The sequence below is a fragment of the Rhipicephalus microplus genome, chromosome 6 (assembly GCF_043290135.1).
Source record: "Rhipicephalus microplus isolate Deutch F79 chromosome 6, USDA_Rmic, whole genome shotgun sequence".
In the NCBI taxonomy this organism is placed as follows: Eukaryota; Metazoa; Arthropoda; class Arachnida; order Ixodida; family Ixodidae; genus Rhipicephalus; species Rhipicephalus microplus.
The window spans coordinates 161,496,576-161,523,219 of record NC_134705.1 but is presented as its reverse complement, the minus strand read 5'-3'; the positions used below and the strand labels follow the sequence as shown (position 1 = coordinate 161,523,219).

The 26,644-nt window shown below is 43.9% G+C and overlaps 2 protein-coding genes across 2 annotated transcripts; one reads left to right on the top strand and one right to left on the bottom strand.

Annotated features, from left to right (window-relative positions):
- The first annotated feature begins 886 nt into the window (after nucleotides 1–886).
- On the top strand, nucleotides 887–6,743 carry Naa20A (N-alpha-acetyltransferase 20 A). The gene is made up of 6 exons (XM_037418665.2): nucleotides 887–1,042; nucleotides 1,325–1,349; nucleotides 3,329–3,419; nucleotides 3,520–3,649; nucleotides 4,067–4,203; nucleotides 6,510–6,743. Exons 1-6 carry the CDS (start codon nucleotides 990–992, stop codon nucleotides 6,593–6,595), a joined length of 522 nt encoding a protein of 173 aa, XP_037274562.1. The 5' UTR covers nucleotides 887–989; the 3' UTR covers nucleotides 6,596–6,743.
- A 4,080-nt stretch (nucleotides 6,744–10,823) lies between these two features.
- On the bottom strand, nucleotides 10,824–26,354 carry crn (pre-mRNA splicing factor crn). Its single transcript, XM_037418666.2, has 14 exons — nucleotides 26,166–26,354; nucleotides 25,892–25,981; nucleotides 25,723–25,785; nucleotides 25,540–25,631; nucleotides 24,600–24,683; nucleotides 23,866–24,107; nucleotides 22,542–22,720; nucleotides 21,454–21,615; nucleotides 20,379–20,720; nucleotides 18,359–18,505; nucleotides 16,274–16,468; nucleotides 15,503–15,658; nucleotides 12,612–12,704; nucleotides 10,824–11,217 (listed from the first exon to the last, which is right to left on the bottom strand). The coding sequence occupies exons 1-14, from the start codon at nucleotides 26,214–26,216 to the stop codon at nucleotides 11,032–11,034; spliced, it is 2,082 nt and encodes a 693-aa protein (XP_037274563.2). The 5' UTR covers nucleotides 26,217–26,354; the 3' UTR covers nucleotides 10,824–11,031.
- Between the last annotated feature and the right edge of the window lie 290 nt (nucleotides 26,355–26,644).

Sequence of the window (26,644 nt, the reverse complement as noted above, 5' to 3'; positions counted from 1 at the left end):
TTCGACGCGCCCCCTTGCACAATATACACAAAGTGAATTCTAATGTTTTTTTTTTTTTGCAAACAAATGCTGCTCTTTTAGTGTTTATAGACCCTGCTTACTATTGACGGTGAAGAGTAGTTGGCTTTGCTGCATCCTTTGCGTTTTCTTAATAGCGATCACAGCTTACAAAAACTAATTTCAGAGGCCATGTTTTCCAGCATATGAATCAGCGAAAGTGATTCCAGTGCAGAGAAGATTGACGTACCCTTTACATATCTAAGCTTTAATAGTGTTCAGACGTGTTCAAATCTGAGTTCATCAGTCACGGTAACCAGTCATTTAAATATTTCACCCATTATAGCTGCTATAACTCTGATTTGAAGCGTGATGAGTGTGACGTGTTTTCACTACTGCTGTAACTACGTTCACTACCAGAGTAGTTAACTAAGGTTTGATTATAGGTATGGTGACCAGCGACGTGTCAACGTTGACGCCCCGTCACACAAGTTGATATGCAAACTCTAAAGGTAATTTGTATTATTCTCGAAGGCCGTGCTTTTACGAGGTTCAAATGCTACTGGGCGCTCTCTCTACACAGTTCAAAACTTGTACCTAAAGCTAAAAAATAAACAACTTTTAACTTCATTTATTAACAAAAAATAAGTTTTATTGCTTTTAAAATTAATATTTAATAAAAAATTTAAGCCTTCAGGATTGTACAAAAGTGAAAATCTCAAAGGCCATACATTGTTGGTTTGGTTGACAACAACTCCTGAAGACGTCACTAGTAAGTAGTTTAAAGAGGATTAGTGTAGAAACTCAAACAAATGACTGATATAACAAAGTTTTGACGGCGATGGCCGCTTGAGAACAGCACAGTAGCTTGCCACCTATCATGACTTCCGGTATTTTTAGTTTCTCCCGGTGTTCTCTACCCCGCTTGATTTGCGGCCTGAAGCGGTCGGTGATCGTACGTTGCGTTCGGAAGAGAAAGAGCACGTGGAGACATGACGACCATACGACTATTTACGTGCGACGATCTCTTCTTGTTCAACAATGTGTAAGTTGCGGCGCTCGACCGTTTTTGTGACTTAGAAGTGTGGCAGCTTGGGCTAGTTGGTATGGCATGACGATAGTTATAGCGTGAGAACAAAACGACGACACAGAGACAATAGTTATAGCGCGAGAACAAAACGACGACACAGAGACAAGAAGGACACGAAAGACGAAGGCCTTCTTGTCTCTGTGTCGTCGTTTTGTTCTCGCGGTATAGCTATCGTTTATGTGAATTCTTTCGACTCGCAAGAGTTGTACTGATGCGTTCCATTGTGTTGCTTTTCAGCAACTTGGATCCTCTCACCGAAACCGTATCCTTTACGCTGTTCACGCTGCCCGATTTCTACGTAACGTTTTACAGGGCATGGGACAAACATCCAACGAACATCCCGCTTTTGTTTGTTTGGTGACTTAGTTGCTTTAACTGGACCACACAATGCCACGGCCGTTGCGTACAGAGAAGTTGTACACCACGCTTGAGAAACGCTGGTCGCCCGACCCAGCGTTTCGAGGATTTGCTGCTTGCTTCGAAACGAATCTTGCAGAAGTGGAGCCATTCGGCCTCTGTGAGCATTTCATGTAGATTTCAGGTTGGACAGTACCGACTAGTCGGCGAGTTCAAAGGCACGTAATCAGCGATGCATCATTCGTAACGGCACCAATTAACACAAAATAGCACAGAGGACGCTTCATCTCACCTATGTCACACGGGCCCTTGCGATCTTCATTTACCTTTGTTACGACCTCACGGAGCGCGAAATTTTCGGGATCAAAGCGTTCACTGTGAATAACCTCTAACCTCGCCTACACAAAGCAGTCTTCGAAGCACGCCAAACTTCGATTAAGCGTCGTACCGATTCCTCGTGTGGGCAGTTTCGATTTCCATAAAATCGTTTCAGGGCATCGTGGAAGCCCTACCGTTCTCGCACAGACGCTTTCTTGAATACCAATCTGCTAGAATAGCACGCGTTAATGTTAACTTTTTGTTTCTGCTCTGTCGCCATTCTTAGCAGCAGATTGAAACGTGACGAGCTGCGTCTCCGATCACAGAATTGTTGCTCACTCTTGGTTTATGCGTTGGTTGCGCTCTAAAAAAGGACTGTATCTGTCTACCCCAATTATGATTGAAGTTTGTATTTGGCAGGATGACATGATGCAGCTATGTGAACCTGTTGTTGCTGCATCTTGGAATACCATTGCAGCACATACATATAAGCACATCAGAAAGTTGCACAAACACATGGACACAGCGTTTTCTAATGTGTTTTCGTTTCCTGGCGCGACATAATATTCCTTCTCCTGTCTCCTCTCTGCATGCACCATGTTAGCATGCCGAGATGCATTATGGGGTCACTGCTTAGAGCAGCAGGATCTGAGGATAGCATATTAAGGAACTGATATATAGCTGTGCTTTATCCACCGAGTGTTCGGGCTGCATTATCTCAAGCGAGCTAGAGAGAAAAAAAAAAGAGTTCATGAGACAGCCCTGTAACTCATCCAGATGGAGCACAACCTTTTAAAGTCCACTATTATTCACAAAAGTTTGATGCCATTCTTGTTGGGGTAACAGCACAACTTGTTGATATGGACAAAGGAAGGGAAACACACCACGGCACTGGATGAAACAACTGTATTATGTCGACAGTGGACGCAAGTGAACGCAATGTCACCAAGCTGGGCCATAAGGTCAGCAAAAGAAGTTGAGCTCACTGACTCACTCAAGGAATATGTTTTGTGCGTAGGACTCACTCAAACTCACTTAAAGTTTCCTCAGCCGAATCCACTAAATATATATCTCAGCCATACTCATTGCAAAGTGTTACTCGCTCATACTCATAGCTCAGTCTCGGCAAGTTGACTCATGGACAGTGGTGCAGCCACGCGGTGACACAGCGGCCTGTGCCCCCCCTCCCACTCTAAAATTTTTTTTCGCCACACCATACATAGTGCAAAACAACCATATCTTTTCCTGGGCCCACCCTTCAGATCAAGGAGGTGCCCCCCCCCAAATTTCTGCCCCTGTTTATGAGCGAGTTTGCCAATCTATGAGCTTAGCACACTCGGAAACCATCAGGTCAAACCTGACGGCCCTTGCGCGAGCCTTCTGGGCAGTAAGGATTTGATAAGTACAGGCACGGCCAGGCAGGACCTGCTTGAAGTCCACATAACCGCTGTGCAGGCGGCAGTTACTGCTGGATAGTTTCACTGTTAATGCTAAGTGTGACAAATCAAAACCAACTTGCTCTCTTGATGCCATCAGGTGCTGCACTTTACCTTAGCTGCTTTGCAGTACGGGTTGTCGTTCTACCTCCAGTACCTGGCTCACTGGCCGGAATACTTCCAGGTCGCCGAGTCTCCAAGCGGCGACATCATGGGCTACAGTAAGGTCCCTCTTCAATATGTGTCCATTTCTTAACTACATAGATGGCATCACTCACCCTCTCGTCATAACTGGACGCGTCCGTCTTGTTTTCCCTGCAGTCATGGGCAAGGCAGAGGGCGTCCAGGAGAACTGGCACGGCCACGTGACGGCTCTCACCGTTGCACCTGAGTACCGGAAGCTGGGAGTTGCGGCCATGCTAATGTCGGGTCTGGAGTATATCTCTGAAAAGTGAGCCGCTTGACCACCGCTCCCAACCGTGTTAACCTGTTAAGGGTCAGGGCGATAGTTCTGCTAAATATTTGCTGTGAATGGTCATCAGACAAGTTTTTCGTACACCTCACAATCTCTGCTTATCTGCACTTTCACAGAGTGCTAAGGGTGTAAAATAACTGTAGTACAAATTGTCACGACTTCATGCTCTTTGCATCCTGTGTTCAGTCAGTTTCCGAGCTATGTTGCACAGCCGACTGGTGAATTAAAGGTCAGTATTTATGTTTGATCTGAAAGCATTTATATTGCAGTAAATGTGCGGAACGATTCAGTGCTAGTCTTCTTATGCAGATCTTGATGGCCTCGCCCACAAGTGTCAAGCGAAACTGTTTCAACTGAAGCCCACTCATTAAGCGCACCTGCACTTTGTTTCAGGAAGCAGGCGTACTTTGTAGATTTATTCGTTCGAGTGTCCAACAAAGTTGCTGTCGACATGTACAAGCGACTGGGGTACAGCGTCTACAGGAGAGTTCTGGAGTATTACTTCGGTGACCCCGACGAAGACGCTTTCGGTAAATGTGGTCATGAGTCTGCTAACAATACTGGTGTTATAGAGAGTGTTTTGTTTTGAGCTTGTTTGCATGATGCAAATTGATGCATTGATGCGTTCGCAAAATTTCCTGGTGTCAACGTTCGCAATATCATAGCAAGCGAACGTGCGCATTGTTAGTGAATTTCTATGGTATGCTTGCTCAGATAGTACATTCTTGCCATTTTTTAAAAAGAAGTGTCAGTGAGGTTTTGCTATACTTAAGGATGCCAAAGACTGCCATTAAATGTTTATCCATCTTTCTGCAGCCAGACTGACTTTTATTGCAATAGCAATTAAATGGACATTCTCGGCTGGATGTCGCCGCCGCCGCCAACGTCGGCGCCAGTATAAGACTCTGGCGCAGGGAATCGAACGTGGGACTTCCGTGTCGTCAATACGAGGCGTTAATCACTGAGCCACCAAGGGGTACCTTATTTAAGCTATTCATATCTACCACTTACCGCTGTTAGTGGGCATCTAGGGGGGGGGGGGGGGGACTATCCTGTTTTCAGCGTTATCAGCAAGATAACACAAGCACGCTGCGGCTCTCATCTCTCACGCGTATTTTGGCCCGTGAAAAGGAGGGGAGTGGACGATCTCTCACTCGCCCTTATATCCTGGTGGAGAGGATCATATGTACTGGCTGGCATTGGGCTTGACTAAAACGATTCTGTTGTAGTTACGGGGCGCGCAAAGGTCTCTGCAATCGTTGCAGACAGACAGAGCGAAGTAACAACTGAGACGTTTATTTGCGATTATCTGTGTACCTGTGAGTACACTTCCTGCGTCATTTGTGCGCGAGAAACGTGAGGCACGTTTCGATCTACTTTCCATTCTGCGCATGACCTTTGGATTTGTTGCTTCGGATCTTAGCGGCAAAGCTATGACTTTTTGTGATTGAAGAGTGCAGCTCACACTGCACTCTTCATTGCTCTCTCACCTACATCAATTGGCACATTTATGAAGAGCATTTAGTGATGTTCTTAAGTGCAGTAACTTGATGGAAGTACTAAAATGTAACAAATTATTTTTTTTTGCTCTGCTGTCACCTTTCATTTGGGTTATGAATGCTTGCTTTGTTTGGCTTTCCTGATTCTTGCATTTTCAGCCTACTAGGTTAGGTATCATTGGGAGTTCTTGCACTCCCGTGAAAGCCCCGTATCCGTTAATCTTTAAGTGAAGCTAATAGCAAATTTCAGTGGTAGTGCCGTACACGAGAAACCCAATGCCGACAGCAAACAAAAATGCGGCCCTCGGAGATGTGCAAGCCACTCGCATATTGCTTACGCAGTTTTTTCATCATTGACGGTCCTCGATCATAGGCTTGTTGACGATTATTTATTTCTAATATGGCAATCTGATCTATTACCGAGTTCTCTTGTCACTACAGTTTGCCATGCTTCACGGTTGCGGGATGACCATTGTTGCTGCCTGTCTTGCACTGATAAGCATGCGGATGAAAGTTCGAGGCAACACTTAGAAGGGAGCACTGCGCAATGCAATAATAAAAAAAAAAGAAAAACGGATGTCAGGCAAGTTCTTGGCGTACGTCGTTGCATCACCGAAATTGGCAGCTCACAACAACTTCTCTTAAAAAAACAAAAACACCAGGCCTTTCAAAACTCATTGGGTAACTACTGCAAGTACACTTGCTTGATACCCACTCTGGCATTAATAATAAAATTTTTTGAGTAGTAGGCCTGCATTCCCTGTGCTATTTTTCGTCATTCTTAGGAGAAGCGTGGTGTTCGCTAAACACTTGCAAAGAATTTTGTGCCAATTATTGATGCAGTGCCTGACGACGAGGAGGAATTACAGCTGAAGTGGGCATGCACCACAGTTAATAGGGGAACAAGAACAAGCTTTTGTAATGGGTTGGAGCACTGGACGACCCACTTGTTACGCTATTCGCATTGTGCGACAACTGGTTGTTCTTTCGCTGTTTTAAAATGCTTTAAGCCGTATTAACGCGATTGCTTTTCCAACATCACGCCTACCTAAGGCAAGTTTGCGAACAAGTAGCAAGCACTGGCGTGGCTGAGTGGTAGAATACTGGGCTGGCACCCAGCGAACCCGGGTTCGAGCCCCACTGTGTCATTTGTACTAGGTTTTTTTTTCTCATTTCGCGTAATGCGGTTACGGACACCGGCGGCGGCGAAAAACTGCGCGTGACCCGAGTTGTGATCTCAACAGCTTTCACTGTAACAAAATAAATAAGGAAATCGAACATTGAAATGGGTGGTAATGACTTGTTTTTGTGCACTTTTGTGCTGCTTCTTTTTGCAGACATGCGCAAGGCACTTTCGAGAGACATCCTGAAGAAGTCAGTGATTCCCTTAGCGCACCCTGTACGTCCCGAAGACGTGGACTGAGTTAGTATTTGTGGAATAAAGTAAGACGACGGGATTTTCTCTTCAGTGAGAACGCAACAGGAACGCAAATACGGGGTCCCGAGAAAACTGAGGGCATCGAACCACATTCCAAGGGAAATGCAAGAACGGACCTATGTTGCGGTGTAAATCCTGTCGTATTGCTTTCTATGTGCCTCTGGCCATTTATATATTGGTGCATGGAGTGATTGCTTACTATTGCTTTGTAATTAGATCCCACCGTACTGTTTAGACAGTACTTAAGACCTGTTATTTTGCATTATTGCGTCGTATCTGCTTCCCTTTGTTGCTGGGTAAGATTTACGTGGTTCGAAAAGTTGTTCTGTCTCAGTGTTGTTCCCAAAGCTAGTTCGGGAACATTGCTAGCCATTAAAAAAAGCAACAGTGAAAATTGCAACTCGGAGAGTGGGTATGGGTATTAATGAGAGCATTGTTACATAAATTTGAACGTGAAAGTACAAAGAACCACTTTTGTCTTCATCACAAACATTCTATGTAAAATCTTAAATCTAATTCTAAAATTGGCCACATTTCGTATGAAATGAAGCACTAAAACAAAAGTGGACTGGAATTTCCTAACTGGTAGTCACTCTATCACTCTACACGATTGGCTGAATTCCTGTGCTTGCCTTGTTTAATAACACCACTAGCGATTTCGACAAACATTTTTAAAAAGCACTGACATCAAATTTGGGTGAAAACGAACTTCAATAAAATTTTAAGACTACGTGCAAAGCTCAGTTTTAGATATGTGCTAGGTGCTACATTTGAAGTGCAAGCGGGGTATTTTGAAAATATTGTAATAAAAGAAAATGTTGACATTCTCGATTCCAACACTCCAGAGCATGAGATTACGAGTACTCGCTGAATGTGACACAGAGCCCAGTGTTTACAGCAAAACTTGCCTCCAAGATTTTGAATGGCGTATGCAGTTTGAAATCTTGAGGCCGTATGCTGTGGTGTACGTCTTGTCCCTTGACTATCAGCCACTTGTGCCGCTACCTTAGGTGCTATTTAAATGCTGTTAAGAAGTTAGGCAAGTAATAGCCCTGTAAGTTTGTCATGATCGCTCCAAGATGATGTGGTACTCCCTGATAGCAAATGCAAAATTTTTTTCTATTGTATCTTTTAGGTCATCATTTTGTACGAATAATATGCCTTTCCTCACTATATAGGCATGCTTATTTATGAACATTATGTTATACCAGTGAAATTATCCACAGCTTCATGATAATTTGTGAGATAGATACGAACTACTGTTCACTGTCCCTTTTGATTTCAGCTTTGTAATGTGCATAGCGTGCTTGCTTCGCAAAATATAACCTATTTCCTGCTCATTTTTAGACATTTGTACTTGATCGAACGGGCTGTAACTCGCAAATATTAGCAATTTTCAATTGTCATACGAGTGTGTGCAGAATGAAGGCATCTGTACGAATCTTTAGCCCCATCATTAAATTGTGAATCCCATTGCATCCTCGTTTCTTCCACGTGTCAAATTGTGTTGAAGTATGCAAGGAATTTGTGCGCTTTCATTCTGTCTGATGCGATATAAGGTCACTTGCAAAATAAAAAAAAATAGAGATGGCTTGCAGAATTGAAATGTTGTGAGCCACATATTGTGTGGCGAAGAGAATAGCAGGGGCAGTACATGCCACACATGGCACATTACGCTGCTTATTAAGTGGAGACCTGCTTCAGATAAGTTTTGTTGTTGTTCCTGAGCAGACTTTTATCAGTCACAGTTTACATACTTTTATAAGCCCATTTTAAACTGGCAGTTATTGCTCTAATAGAACATGTAGTTTTCAAAATATTAAATAGTTTTTGTATTATTGCGAGCAATACTCATTTCTAAACAGTTAACATGACACAATAACCTGAAATGAGTATTGTATGCAGTAAAACAGGAATGGAAGTTTCAAACTCACTTGAGATAAAGTTATAATACATTGGTACATTTGTATAGAAATAGATGCGAAGCTAGGGTTTTGCTCACGAAAGTTCAACACGCCACTAGTTCAACATGAGTCGTTTTAAGAAAGAACGACTACACTCTCCAGTCCACATAGTACATGTGATGTGAGCAGAAACACTCAGAGAAAAGCCACTGGATCAGATGTGAGTATCTATTGCATTTAACAGAGTGTCGGGGAAACAAGATTAATTTGAAACACCGACGTGTAATAATAATAACACCGACGTGATAATTTTTAGGCAGTCTTTCACGAATAGTTGTTGACGAGAATTCTGTGAGAAAGTACGGTATACAGTAACTTACTTAAACAATAATCACAATAATTGCCCACTTCAATTTAAAACAATTTTTCAGACAGGTGCGATGTCACACATGGCAGGCAGCGATTTGGGTGAAGCGACAAGACTTTAGCAGCATTAGATATCACTGCAACGTTGCCCTGTCGCACAGTGAAGCATACCAACAACAGGACGCATGGGTGCCAACAAAATGAACGGAGCTGACTCGGAATTGTCCAGAAATTAAAATTTTTGCTCAGTGACCAATGAAACTCACTCGGTGTAGCTCACGCTGACTCGAAGCTTCTACTCATGGAGTCTCACTTGAACTTCAGCTCGCCAAAATTATGCTGCACCAGTCTCTGAGTCATACTCTGGTGTTGTTCCAAGTTTAAGTAACTCGGAGCGAGTTTACTCAACGTAAGGGGAATGTCATTTCTGTCAAAGTGTAGCAGAAAAACTGAACAAATGTCAATTGACACACAAATGACGACCAATCGTCTCGATATCACCACCCATCTTCATGTCATTGTAGATGTAGTCGAAACCAAGCATAACGATACCAGTTTTAACAATAGAGCAGCTGCTGCATTGTAAACTTTAATATGTTTTTATGGTGAAATAGCCTGTCTGCAGCAATGCCCGCATGCCACATTATTTATTATAACAATTCTGACAGTTAAGTGTTGTGGCACTGCGGCAAAGCTGACTTGCTACAGTGCAAAGCGCGAGAACGGTGGTGACTTGTGTTAAAACGTTCAATCTGCGTTGAAAGTCGAGGCTTACACCAAGTTTGAGCATCCAGAACTTCAAGAGTTGTCATAAACAGGCTCTATATGGCTAGTGGCGGTCCCGTGAGAGCATCCAAATTTTGAAACATGTGCGAAAAATCGGCATCTTTGTCATCCTTATCATCGATGTCTGTTAATTTCTCCCGCTCGTGGCATTTGAGTGTTGCTGTATGAGGGTTCAACTATTTTTAAAGGGTCTAGTGTAAAACGTTTATAACAAGAGTTCACACTTGAAGAGTGCCGCTAAAACTTGGATAATGACAGTATAGTTGGGAATGACTGCATGGGCATACGAAAAAGAATGTGGGGCGGTGGGAGAGCTAACTTCCCTCCTTAATTTCGGGAAAGATTGTTTTCACGCACTAGCAACAAGCGGCGCAGCCTGATAAGCACAATCAAGTCTCACATATTTGTGTGAGACGCACTTTAGGACTACGAGCCAACATTTTACGTCATAAACTATGACTAAACCTTGCCTGTCGGGTCACGATAGAGAAAGAAAGGCTTTTGTGCTGGATGCCCCCTTTACCTGAACTTCTGAGGATGTCTCTGGACGTCAAACAGAAATGACGTCATTTGCTTTAGTTGCTATGACAGATGACGTACAATGACGTCATTGTACATTATGACGCCGTAGAAATTTGGAAGTTCTGGCAGGTGCATGATGATGCATGAAGACGCACGAGCAGCGAAACTTGTGGACATGCTCTTTCGTAAGATATTGAATCATTCAGTTTCAAAAGCTCAGTTCGTTATGACCATATCTTATTGCTCAGGTCATTTAGAACACTACCGTAAGGTACACACCACTATTCCCATTACTAGCACTTTCTAGTTTTCTCCAATCCCACGCACGTCCAAAGGTTAGAACCACTTTCGCTCTGACATCGTTTCTATTTCAGATCGTGGCTTGTTTTGTTGCACGTTGCACAATCATTTACTTGACGACATGTAAAGTGTGCGTTTTATCACTTTTAAATGTTTTGTTTGCTATGTATTTCCCAATGTACCTGCATTTGAATTCACTTGTATCGGCCTAGCATTGCATCTTCATATGTGTTGTACTTATTTGATAATATTTTTGTTTGCTCTTTGTTATCTTTATGTACCCCACTCTCTTCTGCAAAGCTCTGTGCGATTGGGGGTAAAACAAACGAAATAAATGAAATGAGCGTTTCTGCTATATTTACACGACCGTAACGCGATTCCCACGATGAAATGTATAGTATGTACAAGATGACGTTGCTGGCTGCCAGCAGCAGCAGCAGAGTTCTGACAGAATGGCACGCGACGCTTGGCGTGGGGTGAACGCAGTGTCGACTCTGGAACCGGCGGAGGTGCAAGACGCCGGTCGAGCCCTCCTCCGCGCTGTCACGCTTCTGGTCGGCCAGTGTCTGCCAGGTTGTCCTCGTCGTCGCCCTCGTTCCGGTCACCCTCCTCGTGCTGTTGCTTTTGCTTCTTCCACTTCTTGGCGATCTCCAGTAGCCTGAGGTGCGGCTTTGCCGTCTCGTCCGTTGGGAAGATGTAGTCGAAGTACTCCTCCCAGCCGGCTTCCGACTGCGAGAAATGGCACGGGCGCGTAAAAAACAAATACAACGTTCGCAGGAAAGTGTGGAAGAATGAAAGAATATTCATTTATTTACTAAATGCAAAAGCCTCGTAATCTCTAGTGAGCATGTGTTTTTGGTCCAGCTGGTTCACCATGCATGAAGGAAGAAACAGAAAGGAACACTAAAGTAAAAAACAAGATAACTTAAATTATACCCTCATTAAATGGACTTGAAGGGACCAGGAAGATACGTATGTTCTGTTTAACGGTAATTCCATTTACCGAGAGATAATCAGAGGGTGCAGAATACAAGAATTAAATTAATCTCTTAAGAAGCACTTGTTCCATTCAGACAGCAGTTCCGTTCAAGAGACTTCCGTTTACTGAGCGTCTTCTGTACTTATGAATTGCACTGTGAAATCTCTAGCGTCTTTAATTTCACTGCCATAGACTTGATAACAGATAAAAATGTCTCACTTTTGAACATAGACGCCATATATTTCAATGTGTATCACCAAGATTCTACTGTGTATGCTAACAGAATGATATGCCATATATTTGAATTAACCATTACAGTGAACGGTGTGAGAAATATGCTTCAAGTGCCATGTACCCGACATGTTTATTCGACTTTTTACCTCTTCGGAAGTACTTGCTTCAACGCATTTGTCGTGCCCAACTACAGAGATATACATACCTGCCTCCCTGAAACATTACAGAACTTTTTAAAATTAATCCTGTTCTGGGCCCTCATCGACCGAGCCACTGCTCAACGAAGAAGCAGGCTGTAGTGTACGCGATTCCAGATAAATTTTAACCACCTGGGGCTCTGCAACGCGTGTCTCAAACTAAAAACGAGGGCATCTCTTTTTCTCTTTACTCTTGTTTTTTTTTTTTGCATTACCCTTATCGAAATTATGGCCGGGAACTGAGTCATGCTAAGCCGCCACTCAGGTCGCATAAAAATGTCAAAGACAAGACACCCAAGAAACAGCAGACGGGCGAAAGTACAGACTGAAATTTTTTCCCCCATAGCACGCCTCAATCACCTACATTTGCAAGTAATGCAATACACACGCAACAACAATCAAACCTCTAGACATGGTGTACAATTAGCAACAATCTTGTAACAGCAATGACTAACAAGCCACACAATAATATTAGATTGTAGCAATTTCTCCAGGAACGCTGTTGTTGCTAATTTTAAACACATAAAGACTTCGTTAAAAGCTCGTCTCATTCTGCGAATAAACAAAGTTCGGTACAGCAAATGGGCAGAAAAACTGCCACCGTTCTCGCACATTTGAACAGGAGCTGTTGAGGCATGAAGGTTCTTCTAAAGTGGCTTGCCGTGAATACGGAATGCAGAGTTAACATCATTCAGCGGGTGCAAAACACTTACCCCATCTTCGTTGACGATTCTCCTTCGCTTTTTGACCTTCTTCGGCATCTGCTTGGCAACCGACTCCTGGCTCTGCTCATCGCCATGGCTGGCCTATGAATTGAGAACACGCGCTAAATTACAACCCTTCTACCTCAATCACTCATCCTGTCTACCCAGATGTAATAAATTTTAAAAATAATAAGGATTACTGACGTTGCTGCACATGAAAAACTATTAAGCCCTCTCATGCTCTGTGTCACAAAGTGCGAGGTCACATGTTCGATTTCACATCCACAAGGCTAATGCAAGAAAATATACTGGTGTTTCAAGAAATGTGTCCAAAATTCACAAAAATAAGGGAAATGTGATACACTCAAACCTCATTATAACAAAGTTGCATCTTACACGAAAATAAATTTGTTATATCCGAAAAGCTGCTATAAAAGTATATTTCTAACACTACATCTATTGCAAAAATGTTTTTCGTTTACAGTAGAACCTCGTTGATGCATTTCTGAAAAAAAAAAAAAAAAGGAAAGCAGAAAGTAAACGTACGATCCGGGAAGAAAAAGTACGATCTGAATCCAGCAAAAATTGAGGCTGACGAGTTCAAATAGAGGTGTAAGGGCAAAAAACATTTATTCCCCCCCCCCCCCCCCCAAAAAAAAGAAAACTACTTTTCTGTGGCTGCCTCTCACCCTCGGACAAGAAAAGCTCTTTCTGCACACATTGTAGACCCTTGTATGCTTTTTCACTGTTTTTCGTGCAAAAGAAGCTTTGTAAAGCTTCCAGTCTAGCAAGGGTGAAGTAAGCCGGTCGGCGCCTGCTTTCGTTCATGCCATTGTCTTCCAGTGCCTTGTCCCCAACCTCCTTTACCGCGTTGCCCCACACTGCCTTTGTGACAATCTCGGCAACACTTTGCGGCTCGCAGGTTGGGACATTGTCGCCTATCAAGACAAACGGGGCGAATGGTGCATCGGCGCCAGTGGAGAAGAATTCCTCATTGATGTCATCGTGGACGTCAGATGCGTACGCCACAGGATCGTCTTCCCTGCAGTCTGTATTTTCCGAGCGAGCTGCCGCCGAAAATTGCACTTCCGGAAACATCTGCTAACTTTTTCACTTGTCACACTGTCCCAAGAAGTGCTCAAGTAGTGCATCGCGTGGAGAAGGGATAAGTTTCCAAGGCCATCACCACATGATATGCGAGCAAGGAAGCGTCGCACAATACATTCAACGCACGGAGCCCCAACCTAATCCAAGCTAAGCCAAAGTGCCAAGTGTTCATTGCGGCATGTTAGTACGTTGTGTTCGTGCTGCAATTACGCTTTTGGGCAATACAGAAGCTTCACGGCTGCTTTCAAGCTGAAGGTGATTGATGATGCACTAAACAATGGAAACAGGGCCGCTGGTAGCCAATTTAGAGTGGACGAATTTTGTGTTCGCTACTGGCGACGGCAGCACGGGCAGTTGAACGCCACCAAGATGCATTGGGCCTTCTGTGTGCTAATACTGGGATGGACGGTAAAAGCTTATTTCGACGAAAGGTAACTGCAGATGGTTCTGTGTTAGATGGCCGTCATCCCAAGGTTGACGTCGTACGCTAACCTTTTGCAGGCTCCTGTTAAGACAAACGCTACCGCTATGCCCGCAAGCTTTGTGTACGGTATTCCAAAACTATTTGCTAGCAACTTTTGTGCTTCAAGTAAGTCTTGCCTTGTGTGAACCTGTAGTTTTATTGTTAAGGTAAGTCTTCATTAGTACTCCTCAAAGCTTTCAGTTAGTTGCGAGCGTGAGCATCCCGATTTGTGGTCATGTCGTTTTTTTTTGTTGTTGTTTTTGCATCGAACGTTTTCGCGGAGAATTTTCTTGCCATAATTCTCACACTTCCCAACTTTTTGTCCACTTTCCTTGAAGAAAAGTACGAGGATTATGCGAGTAAATATGGTATCCTTAAATTTTTGCCAAGGTACTAGCTGGGAAAGAAAATAGCTGTGCTACAGAAAATAATGCAGTTTTTAAAAACCGTTTGAAGACTTTGGCAGCTCAGACGAGTGTGTGTGTATCTGTATGGGGGGGCAATAGGTGAATAGCAAAATGGTGCGTCGTCTGCTATGGTACTGCCGGTTCGAGGCATATCCCTTCGCCGCTTCAAGGTGCCTGCTGCGCAGCGTAACAGAGGAGGAGACGTGCGATTCTGTGACGCGTTTGTAGCTGCTTGTTCAGTGAATATTGTCGCAGTGCAACGCAAACAAAGGATGACAGCAGCTTATGGCAGCGAAAAAAGCGTGTTCAGGATCAGCTGTACAGCAAGACGCCTGCTTAGTTGTCGTCCCGAAAAACCCCCCGTCCCACTACCTGGAATCTACAAAACATTCCTATCGTCGTTCTTTTTCATATACGCACGCGTCAATATGTTCTTTTTTTTTATTTGCGCATGGATAGGCGACATTTCTCACATTCCTGTGAACGAAGCGAGAAGTGGAAATGGGCAAACAGAAAGAACGATAACAGGCGGCTTTCGAACGCAGCATGCGATGACGCTTTGATTCATGCAGTAATCTTTTACAGAGCCGCCTCAATTGAATATTTTCGAGCACGAACAGTGACCACTTCAAAATCACACTCGTGTACTTATAGGCACATGCTGCGAAATGTCATCATACGTTCGATGACACCAGAAGTACGTGTACTCCGGTGTCACGAGACTATTATGCCTCGTTAAGTACCAATGGCTGCTGAGGTGACAAATAGGGAATAGAGAAGAAATGCTTTCAAAAATTTTAAAATTTGCATTAAACGTTTCAAAGATTGAAAAAACTGCATCACCTAACCTTTGCAATAAGCATTTGACTAATAATAATGAGCATAAGAAGTAGAACAAAATAGAGTAAGCAAGAAATATTGACCTCGAACTCTGACCAAGACTCGAGAAGCATGAGGCGTTCTTCCTTCTCGGCAGCATTCCGGAGCTCCTTGTTGGCCCGTTCGAAGATTGTCCTGGCCAATGGGACGGGATCCTTGCCCCCATAGCTAAGCTGAAAGTGGGCATAGCTAATCCAGACCTGGATTGAATGGTACAGGCCATGTTTCGGATGAATCCACAGCGACTGTAGAATCAGGAGCATTAGTATTCTCAGGTTGCACGCACACGTCAGCGAGTTGGTGCGGAGACTTCGAAACAACTCCCCCAAAAAATATTCATGGCTATGTTTACACTAACACTAGAAATCAGACAGCTATTATGGCTTTGTCAATAAAGGTGTTCCAATGTAGCATCTAGCATCAATAATGTAGCATCTACAGTGGATCGATATTGTTCTGTCATTCTTGCGACTGAATGCTCTCTGCACTTCGGCAGATCCTGCTTCAAGTATGCTGGCTGCACTGTGCAAGCTGTGGTGTCAGCAGTACAAGAAGCAGATGGCATTATGGCGAACGACATTGGGTTCGCCCATGTGGCAACACACAAATGGCATGAATCTCACAGCATCAGGAAGGTAATGCAATTTTCTATGCTCATGTTGATTCATGCGAACCCAAATGCTGTAATACTTGTTCAAGCACTCAAACAATTGTACAAGTCTTGTTTGTAATATTGAGGTATGACTGTGCCACTGTCATGTGTGTGCATGCACTCGCTCCATGCAAAGCAGATTTTTAAAAGGTTAGGGTCGAACCTTGACGTGCTGGGTGCGCTCGAGCAGGCGTTCGTAGAGGCGCGCTGCCAGCCCATACTGCTCCTGCTCGATCTCGAAGTCGACGTAGCTCTTCCAAATCACCTCGGGCATGTCCAGGCGTGGCTGGCTGATGGCGATCTCGAAGATGGCCCGCGCCCGTTCCACGTCGCCCAGGATCGTCTCCAACTCTGCGTACTGCCGCACGGGACCAAACCACAGCTTCAGCGCGACTTAGCAGAACTAGTTGCTGGGCTAGTTGGGGCATGAATTCAAGAAAAAAACCTGGATGCCTAACCACTATTTGTAGAAAAACACACAAAAAAAGGGCATCTCTCTCTCTCGTGCTTCTTTCTGATAGTAGTGCTTGGGCATCTAGTTTTTTTCCTCGACAGTTATAATGCCTTTCTTTGTTGGTCATTGTAAGAGTACTCTAAGATTAAAAACAAGACAGGGTAGATAAATGACACACACAATGCACAAGCATTTACTATAACTACCCAAGAGGGTTGACAATGCATTAAAAGTGTATGGGTTAAAGCTTGTTCATACGGCGTCTTCTTCGCAAAACAGCGCAAAAATGCTCTTCTCTGTGTATTTCTTTCTGTCTCCTCGTTTTTGTGCTGGTTTGTGAAAATAACAATGCATCATATATTATTGCATATTACCCACCTCTTTGTATAGCCACGTAGACGCGACTGTGAAAAATGTGAAACACAGCTGGTGAAGACATTGCTGGGAAACACATTGCTGGGTGTACTAGTGGCTAGTAAATGAGGTAATACTTAATGAGCAGCAAAAGTGACGAGCATAGACGTCATTTGCCCACTATCTTATTGTCGGTGGAGTGTGTCGCCTTTTATAAATTAATGACTGAACATTTGGGTGCATGGCTCACACACTAAAAGATTGAATCCTGCCTGCGGCAAGTTTTTTTTGATCCACTGTACTTTCCTTGGATTTAAATCTTAAAGGGGCCCTGAAATACTTTTTGAACTTAGTCAGAAAATGCTGCGGATTGATAGTCAAGGCTCCCTAGGACACTCGAGCCAAATATTATAGCCCAGTAAGTGGCCTGGAATTTACAATACATTCTCAAAATCAGCTAAAAATATCTTTTTCTTCTCTGGGCAATTGATGCCACAGGCTCAAATATTACAACATCCCAGGCTAAGGTTCAGCCATTGGCTGATTTGTGCATGACACCCTTTGTCGTTACTGGGGCCGCCGCAGGATGCCGTGACTTGTTCACGCGAGTGCGCGTAATCGCCCTGAAAAGCAACGCATTTCATGGAAAACAGAAGAAAAAAGTGCTCAAAGTGACAAGGCACACGTGGTGTCTTTTCTTCTCCCTTGCAATCCCTCCCTGCTTAGCTTCCAGTGCTTTCGTCGGGACTAGAGAGGAGAGAATGCAACTGCAGCATGTGACAAATCTTTGTAATTCCACTCGTACAGGGCGGATTCTAAAAATTATTGTGGCAGTTTAATTCGTGTGGCGATACGTTCCTTTAGTGCATACATTCCATAGATACTTCAAAAACTGTTGCACGGACCCTTTCATTATTGTATCACAGTTAAAAGAGTACAATAATGTCCTCTATATTTGCCTTGGGTTCGCTGTTTATTGGGTTTCACGAAGGTTCCACCAAACAAAGAAATGAGACCTTATACTCCCCTTTTTTACCCAATTTTCGAGGCACATGTACACAAAGATTGCGTCAAGCAAGGAAACAAGACCTTCAATCCCCTTCTTTCGCTCTAGTCTTTGGCATACTATACACACGCTAAGAGTTTTTGCACACACAGAGTTGACAAAATGTGGTTTCTCCTGGTGATACTATAAAGCAGACTCTCAGTAGACAAGACCCTCTTAAAGAGAACTGCTGCTAGACAGAACACCTGCCTCTGACATGATTGTTTTCATACTTGAATTCTGCACTCCTGATCATCTCTCACCAAACGAAATTTTTGTTAAATGAAACACACTTTCCTGGTAAATTCAGGTTCCGTTCAACGGAAGTTTACTGCAAAGCTGCGCAGTAAATAAAGTGTGGCCCTTGCCCGAGTTGATACAGTGACTAGACCAACCTTCATCCAGGTGGTGCAGTTCTCGGGCGCAAACTCGAGAAACTTCTGGTAGAGAATGCGGCAGCGGTCAAACTCCCTCAGCTGAATCTCCAGGTCGATGTAGCCGCGAAAGAGCTTGTCCTTAGGGCAGAGGCCTATGGCAGTGCCCTGCAAATAGTGGGAGCATCGGCCCCGAGACATGAATTCTGCCGTTTTGGGGACAACGTTTCTAACGCGGCAGTGGGAGACCTGGCTTGCCAGCAAGAATTTGGAGAGTCGGCTGGCTCTGCTCAACCAAACCCAAAGTGCCTCAAAGGCACCCTGGACTGAGGACCCCACTCACATGCCCAGAAAAGTTTTAATCAATAAAAAAAATCACAGCCATATCCACAAAGTTGATGAGCTTGCTCGGATATGATCGGGTAATCGTTGAATAATCTGTACACATCTATCATCATATATAGATTGACAATGTTGTTATAAATACATTACATACAGAATGTTTATTAACTTACAGTGGTATACACTATATACAATACAAAATTTTCCCGCCACCAGAGTGTCTTTACACGCGGAGAAAACTCTGTCATCTTTGCAGTCAGATGTCGGGCCGATGATGTGGAAGCGACTGGCAACTTTCATTGAAGGACTGCAACAACGTTAGTACGGGATTGCTCTTTGCGGACGCTAGCGATTGTGGTAATGGTGTTGTCGAACCACAAATGATTGCATACTTTGCAGCTGTGGCCGAATATGTGGTCGAGGAACTCACGCTTGAAGACGGGCTGAGAGTGGTATGCCACCATGAGTGACGGCGTGTTATCTAGTGAGCATTCTTATAATTACCGAAAAAGTATGCATTCCCGCACGGCCAGACCAAACACCACTGACACCCTTCTCTCTTCCTCTCTCTTTCACATTCCTTTCTCTCTCCCAGTACACATCCCCCGTGTGACGTTGTTGGGGTAACCTCCTTGGAGAGAGACAGTTACCATGACACACTTTTCTCTTCACTTCCCGTTCGATCAAATCTGCTTCGAGGAGGCGAGTGCGCGGGTCATCGAAAGTCGACACCTTTGGAGGGGGGGGGGGGGGGGCGACGCGCCATCTAGTGAGCACTGTTGGAATCAGCGGAGAGGGGACCTTGAGTGCAACAGCAAAAGTGTCCAGGCAACATTGGAATACACGGCCCCGACACAGGAAAAGCTGTGAGCAGAAGGAGCAAGCTCCGAAAAAAGTTTTCACTCACTCACTTCACATGGTAGATGCGAGCTGCTTGCTTGGACATATCGCAACCATTGACAGGTATAATCATCATGAGATTTTCTGGCAGTAGCACTGATTTTGACTATACTTGCCATTAGTGAGGACTGTATATGCTGTAGTTGTTTTTTCCTATGCTAACTGGTCCCGCTTGTCCACGTTTTGCCTCCTACTCATTCCACGTTTTGTCCACGTTTTGCCTCCTACGTTTTGCCTCCTACTCATTCGGTCTTTCACTGCATTGCTGCCTCTGATGCCGCACTTGCATTATCTTTGTACAAAATTTGAAAAATAAAGAAATATTACTTAATTGAGATAATGGCACTGGTTTATCAAAAAAAAGAAGCTTTACAAGAGCAAGTGAAAAAATGTTTTGATCATTTTAGCAAGTTTTTTAATTATCTTTCAGTTGCGAAATACTTAATGCTGTTCTCAAAGGCATGGTCATACAACTTAACGCATTACGCAAGTGCAGGTTGCACTAAAAGAAAGGAGAGAAAGGGAAAAAAACAGACAAGAACAGAGGACTTTGCTAATTATAAGCACGTTAATTAAGACTGTGCTAATTCAGATCTTGTTAATGCATTGTTTATTAGGACATTACTAATCTTGGCTATTCTAATTAGCACCATGTTAATTAGGACCATGCTCATAAAGACCTTGCTCACAGTCTAGATTGTCCACAAGCACTGCTGTTAGTCTAGCCTTGCGCTACTGGTGCAGGCTGCCTATATTTTTTACTAAGCTGATGTTGGTGACGTGGACGATGCGAACTCACCAACAACTTGCGGGCTGCAGGCAGGTCCTTCTGGCGCACCTCAAAGTGAGCTGCCAGGAGCCACACCTTGGCAAAGGTGAATGCCTTGTGGGGCAGTAGGCGAAGGCAGGCCCGATAGACCTCGCGCGTGCGCTCGGCGTCGCCCACTTCGAGCTCCTCATAGAGTGCGTAGTTGATCCAGAGGTAGATGTAGCGGCGCCAGAAGCGCTTGAGCCGCGACGGCGGCACGTTGGCAATGGCCCGCTCGTAAGTCTCGCGCGTCGAGTCCACATTGCCCTCACTCTCCATGAGCCGGAGGTAATCAAACCAGGCATCGTAGTTGAGCGGATTCTCCTTCACTTGCTGCATCAAACATTGCGCAATGTATAACAGGGCTTTAGCAATCGCAAGAAAATTATGTCTAGCCGTGTTGAAACAAAATAAATGTAAACAAGTATTACCCATTAAGTAACTAATGATAACAAGCATCAAGCTCACGTAGAACATCTACCGGTTGCTCATTACACGATTGATATGTGTACAGGCAAAATTAAAAGACACACAAAGCACACACAATTGTTAAAGAGAATGCCTAACCATTAATGAAGCCAATAGCACCCGGACATTTCCCGCCTAGGGTGGGAAAGGTGCAGCTGGTGCAGTGAATTGAGCAGCCCATTTACTGGAGAAAAAAAAAAAAAAAACTTCCAGTGACAGCATAACAAGGCTCGAAAAACACGCAAACGTAGACAGATTGTCCAGCTTCTTGGCACTTCTGAAATAAAGACACTTATTTTCTTCCAAATTCATTACTTGGAAACTGAAACTGCATAATCTTTAAAGCTGTTCCTCAGAGTATGAAGTATGCTTTGGTGACTATAAAAGTAAACTTGCACAATAATTTGAAAGGGACAGGACTATTGGCAGAAGCATTATAGGTTATCGAAAGCTTTATTGCCTCAATGAAACCTGCATTCATTAAGTGAAACTAACTTCAAATGAAACTGAAACTTAGGGACTACAGCTGCTTTCTGCCTAGCAGAGTTTCAAACTAATACAAAACATCACCAATTCGCTCTTTGAGAAACTCACGTACCTCTTCATATTGGTACTTGCGCTTGCTGACGATGACGTCTTCAATGCCAGCCCGGTCGCCGTACTTCTTCTCGTGGATAGTGTAGTTCTTGAACAGGTCCTGCGCTTTCTCCTTGGGGATGTGCTCTAATGCGTACTTGTAGATCACCCGCACGCGGTCATGCTGTTGGGTGGCACCGGGCGATGCATGCGACAGAAGTGAAGTGACCTTACTTATACAGTGGTGAAAAAGGATGTTGTGAATGCAGTTGCTAAGCTTCCAAAACACTCATAAGCACACACTGGCATGGCTTCAGTCTAGGCTGCTGCTGTTGTCGTAAACCTTAGAGTCAATGTATATGCAGCCTTGGGGTAGCAGTGCCGCTTGTGGGTACGTCGTGCCTTATTAGCAACGACAGCTATGCAGCAATGCCAGACTATGTTTTTGCAGATGGCATGCCCAGCGTGTTGCCGACCAGCGGTGAATTCAACTGGCGTTGACTGGTGTTCATCCAGTTTGCTGCAGTGGCGGTTCGGAAAGCACTAAATTGGGCCAAGCATCAGCTTCTCAGGGATGCAGTTACTAGCAGCATTTGGAAAACACACACACATACTACTTCCTAAATGTATGCCCCCAAGAGGACAAACGGCTCTCCCATGTTTCTAAAATAAACAGTCCTCCACTTGGTGGGGCCATGCTATCCCCGCAAACTCTTAATCTCAACAGCCCACCTAGTTTTCCACCTCACCATGGCATGCTTGACTTCTCTTGGGACTCAGTCTGTAATTCTTAATGACCAGCAGTTATCATGCCTTCTCAACAGATGCTCGGCCCATGCCCATTCCTTCTTTTTGCTTTCGAGTAAGATGTCTTTTGACACCCATTTGTTCCTCGACTAACTGTGCTGTCTTCTTCTCCCTATCCCTCACTATCATTCCCCTCTCCATGGCTGGCTGCATCAACCTCAACTTAGGATGAACCTTGTCGATTGTTAAGTCGTTCTTGATAAAGCAAGGCTGCACCTTTATTACACGTCTTTCAATTACTATCACTCACACCATCGCAGCACTTGCAACACACCAAGAGAGACGTTGTTTTTCCATTTTTACCTCCCGCTGGTTCTCCTCGAACTTGGCGAAAGCGACAAACAGCCGTTCGTCCATGTAGTCCTCCCCAAAAAACTCCACAGCCCGCTCGTAGATGCGGCGCGCGTTGGAGATGTAGCCGTTGTGCTCTTCGAACTTGGCGTACTTGATCCAATGTTGAACATCAGGATGAACCATCACAAGTGCACGACACGTTAAGGATCCCATGTCTTGCACATTGTTGCATGCTGCCAAAGAGAGCCATACTACAGACACCATCCATACCATAAAAGCTATGCTACTATAGAAACATACCAGCATATACTGAGGAATGCCTGCCTTGTAAAGATAACATAGCATTTGATTGACGTCAAATCAATGCTATTATCCAGATACCACGAAAACCGAGATGCTCATAAAGATCACTCTCTTCTTCTTCAAGCTGGCATTGAGCTCTAAACTACCTACTTAAAATGCCTATCTCCAGGACATTGGCTGAATTGAAAAGTTCTTGAATATGCTATACAAAGAATATAGTTGCTAAACATCATTTCTGTTTCATTCATTTAGACGTACTGCACAATACTTCGTTTTACATGCAAATACAGTGTCCCTACACTGTCCATACAGTGTACCTGCTTTTACCATGGGAGAAACATGGATTCAAAAACTTGCTATGCCTATTGGTCAATAGTTATCAAACTACACATAGAATGATAAATTTTCTTTATTCACTTTCCCTGTGAAAATAGCCCAGTAGAGGCTAGGGTGCAGTGCTTACGCCAACTTTAACTACCAAAAGTAAATTGCTGGTGGTTGACAGGGAGAGAAAATTGGGCCTCAAGGTGTAACACATAAAGCAGACTATTCTGGTGCCAATTGTATCCAGGAAGTGCCCATCAAAGAAAACAGATTTCTATGGGCAACCAAAATATTAATAATCAACAGCAAACTACAGGTCAGTCGTAAATCTTAAAAAAAAAAAGCAAACAGGGCAGCACTCATCCAGTTGGGAAACAAAAGGACAATGCTTATAGGGTCAGAAAATGTCCAGGTATCATTTGCGGTCATTTTTCCTTTGTTCTGTTTCGCTTCTTCCATCCCACCTGCAATCTATTCTTGTTAAGTAGAGTCGCAAGCCAGCCTGTCTCAATAGTACACGCTGTATGGAGAGTTAACAGGTGTCAAAAGGTTATACGCTAAGTATGACGAATGCAAAGAAACAAAGATAAGGGAAGGCAAGTAAATGACTTACATAGGCTCAGACATAAAGTGCACATGCTTAGTCTCTATATCAGGACATGTATCAACTAGCCCACCAACATATCCTTCTTGAATAAAAGGATATATCGTTCGTAGATCTGCCGGGCCCTCTCGAGTTCCTTGTAACGCAGCTCGAAGTTGATGTAAGTCTGCCAGGCTTGCTCATGGGGCTCCCATTCCATCCAGCGCTCGAACACCTGGCGTGCACCAGCAATGTTTCCCAGCATCTCCTCCATGTAGGTGTACTTGTACCACAGCTGCTTTACCCGTGGCAGGATCGACACGGAGCGGTCCCAAATGTTGCGAGCGTGGTTCACCTGGCGGTTCCTGCACAGCGGAGTATTCTTCTGAGCGGCGTGATTGTAGTGATCTGATCAGTCGATTGAACTAATCGACCACCTCCTCATGTCCTGACAACGATCAATTTTTTTTTATAGTATTGTGCGAAAAATGAATGTATAAGATGTCAAGGCGTGGCCTTACCATAGCCAATGTACAGATAAAGTAGGTGAAGACTAAATTAAAGTCTGTCATCATTGCTGATAACTGATTCCAAGACTACACTCTAAATCCACATCTTTTTAGTCATTTTCTTTAGTCTTTTTCTGTTTTTAGTCTTTTTCTGTAGAAATACTAAATAATAAAGGAGACATTTTATAGTGCCCAAGTGGTGATGAAATGATAAAACCAAGTACAATGGCTTTCCAGTCACTACACATGCTTGCAAATTCTGAAATGCACTGTAAAGCAGCTTAATAGAAGACATGTCCAAATTGTAACAAGGGAAACAATACAAATGCAACGTTTCATTTCACTCACTTCATTTCCATCTCTGCATACTTCAGCCAGAGGGTAACATTACGATGGTCGACATCCAATGCACGCTCGTAGACAGAACGAGCCCTGGGGAAAAGAAAGGGCAAAAAAAAATAATAAAGACATTAATGACGCACAGAATTTCAGTAGTGCAATCAGTACCCATAATGTTAGAATTTAAATGTCTATCTACATACATTGTATGACAGGGCGAAAAATAACTTTTGATACATTGAACGCACTTTGCAGTGGCGACCGTGATGGCTAATTCATGACACATGAAAACTTGACTAAAAGCTGAAAGAAGGAGCACTGCGGTAGCAACATAGAGTGTAGTATTGACTACAGTAATCCGTTACAACCCAATCAATACTTTAATTTCATATGACAGCTGCTCAATGGTATCACAACAGCCTACTCAGTCAAAGCTACCACATCGGGTTGCATAAACTCATTAAACTCTAAATGCTAATCAATCAAGCAAGAAGTACAAGTGAACGATAAACCACAACAGTGGTCAATTACACTTTGTGTTCTTTACTGAACTTTGCTGGGTGACATTGACAAAAAGATCAACGTGTTCTATTTTAGATTAAAGCATCGTAAAGAACCTGTCTGATGATTAGATGTCATTGTTATGCACTTTCCTGCACTGTAACAAGGTGTTATGCTAGTGTACTCAATGATTTTCTCCTTTTCCTGATTCTCTCTCTCTTTCGCATGTCAGCGAGACAACAATGTTGCGGCCACCGCGCCGATGGCTTGAGTTCGCTTTCTTTCCATGTTTTATTCCAATAAACATTCCGGTTGCGGGTAAGCGCTTATGTCTGTCGAACTTCATCTCCGTTGTTTGAACTGCTTCAATCTTACATGCAACTGTGTTAGCTAGCACAGGTTTCAACCTTGATGAACCCGTCCGTGGAGGCGAATTCCGTTCGCTCACCTCTGTATCTCCTTTTGACTCTCCTCCCACTGTGCATACTTGATCCAGTTGCTGATGACAGATCGGTTTTTGCGGATGTTGTCCTCGAAGCCCTAGGAACAACCACGGAGAGCGCACGGGCGTCGATTAAAACGCAAATCACCAGAAAGGAAGTTGAAAGATCAATTCGATAAAAGGCCTCACCTTTCGTTTCCTCAGTTGGTATTCCGCTAATTCTTCGGGATCAGAGATCTTTTGCTTTGGAGGCTGAGTAGTAACGAGGAAAAAAAAAAAAAAAAAGCTCACCGTTAGCTATATTGATGCACACCACTCAAAACTGCAAGGAACAACATTTGATGTGCAAGTTATTTACCGGCGGCAAGATTTCCAAGTCCCTTTCCTTGGCCTCCCGTAGAAGTTGCTCGGCCGTGATTTGAATCTCGGCCGGCGTTTTGTTTTTGACCTGTGGAAAGCATCGCGTCGAAAAGCGTTAGCGAACGAACCGCGGAGAAAAGGCAACAAGTAATATAGCGACATGCATCATATATCGATGTCAGAGATGAGAACGCTGTCAGAAACAAGAGAAATCGCCGCGAAACAGTATTAGACAAACAGCGGCGCAGTTAAAAGCGCATCCCGATGCTTACCTTCGCAACTTTCGGGATTTTCTGCGGCTTCGTGCCGCTCGTACTGGCCATGGTTAATTGGTGAACTGCAAACTCAGTGAACAAGGATGGTTAACTGAGTTTCCTACGCAACAGGTGTGGCGGGAAGGATAATGAAACTCTCGTTTAAACCCGAATTAAAGGACGGAACGTCTATCAACGCATGTGAGGCGCCATGCTGGTCGCGACGTTGGGAGCCCTGCTGGTCCGTGTATGAACTAAATGCAACAAAAAATAGGGCGTATAGAAAATGGCTGCCGTGACGTCTCGGACTCTCATTTTGAACACAAAGCGCTACATTTTAGATTAGCGACTGGCGCTCAGTGATAACACGACGCTATACTGCGTTATACTTTCAGGACGTACCAGGGAAAGCATGTTCTGTGTTTATCCACTAGCTACTTTATTTGATTTTAAAAAGAACACTTACCAAATGTGCAAAAGCGGCGATGGTCCGAACC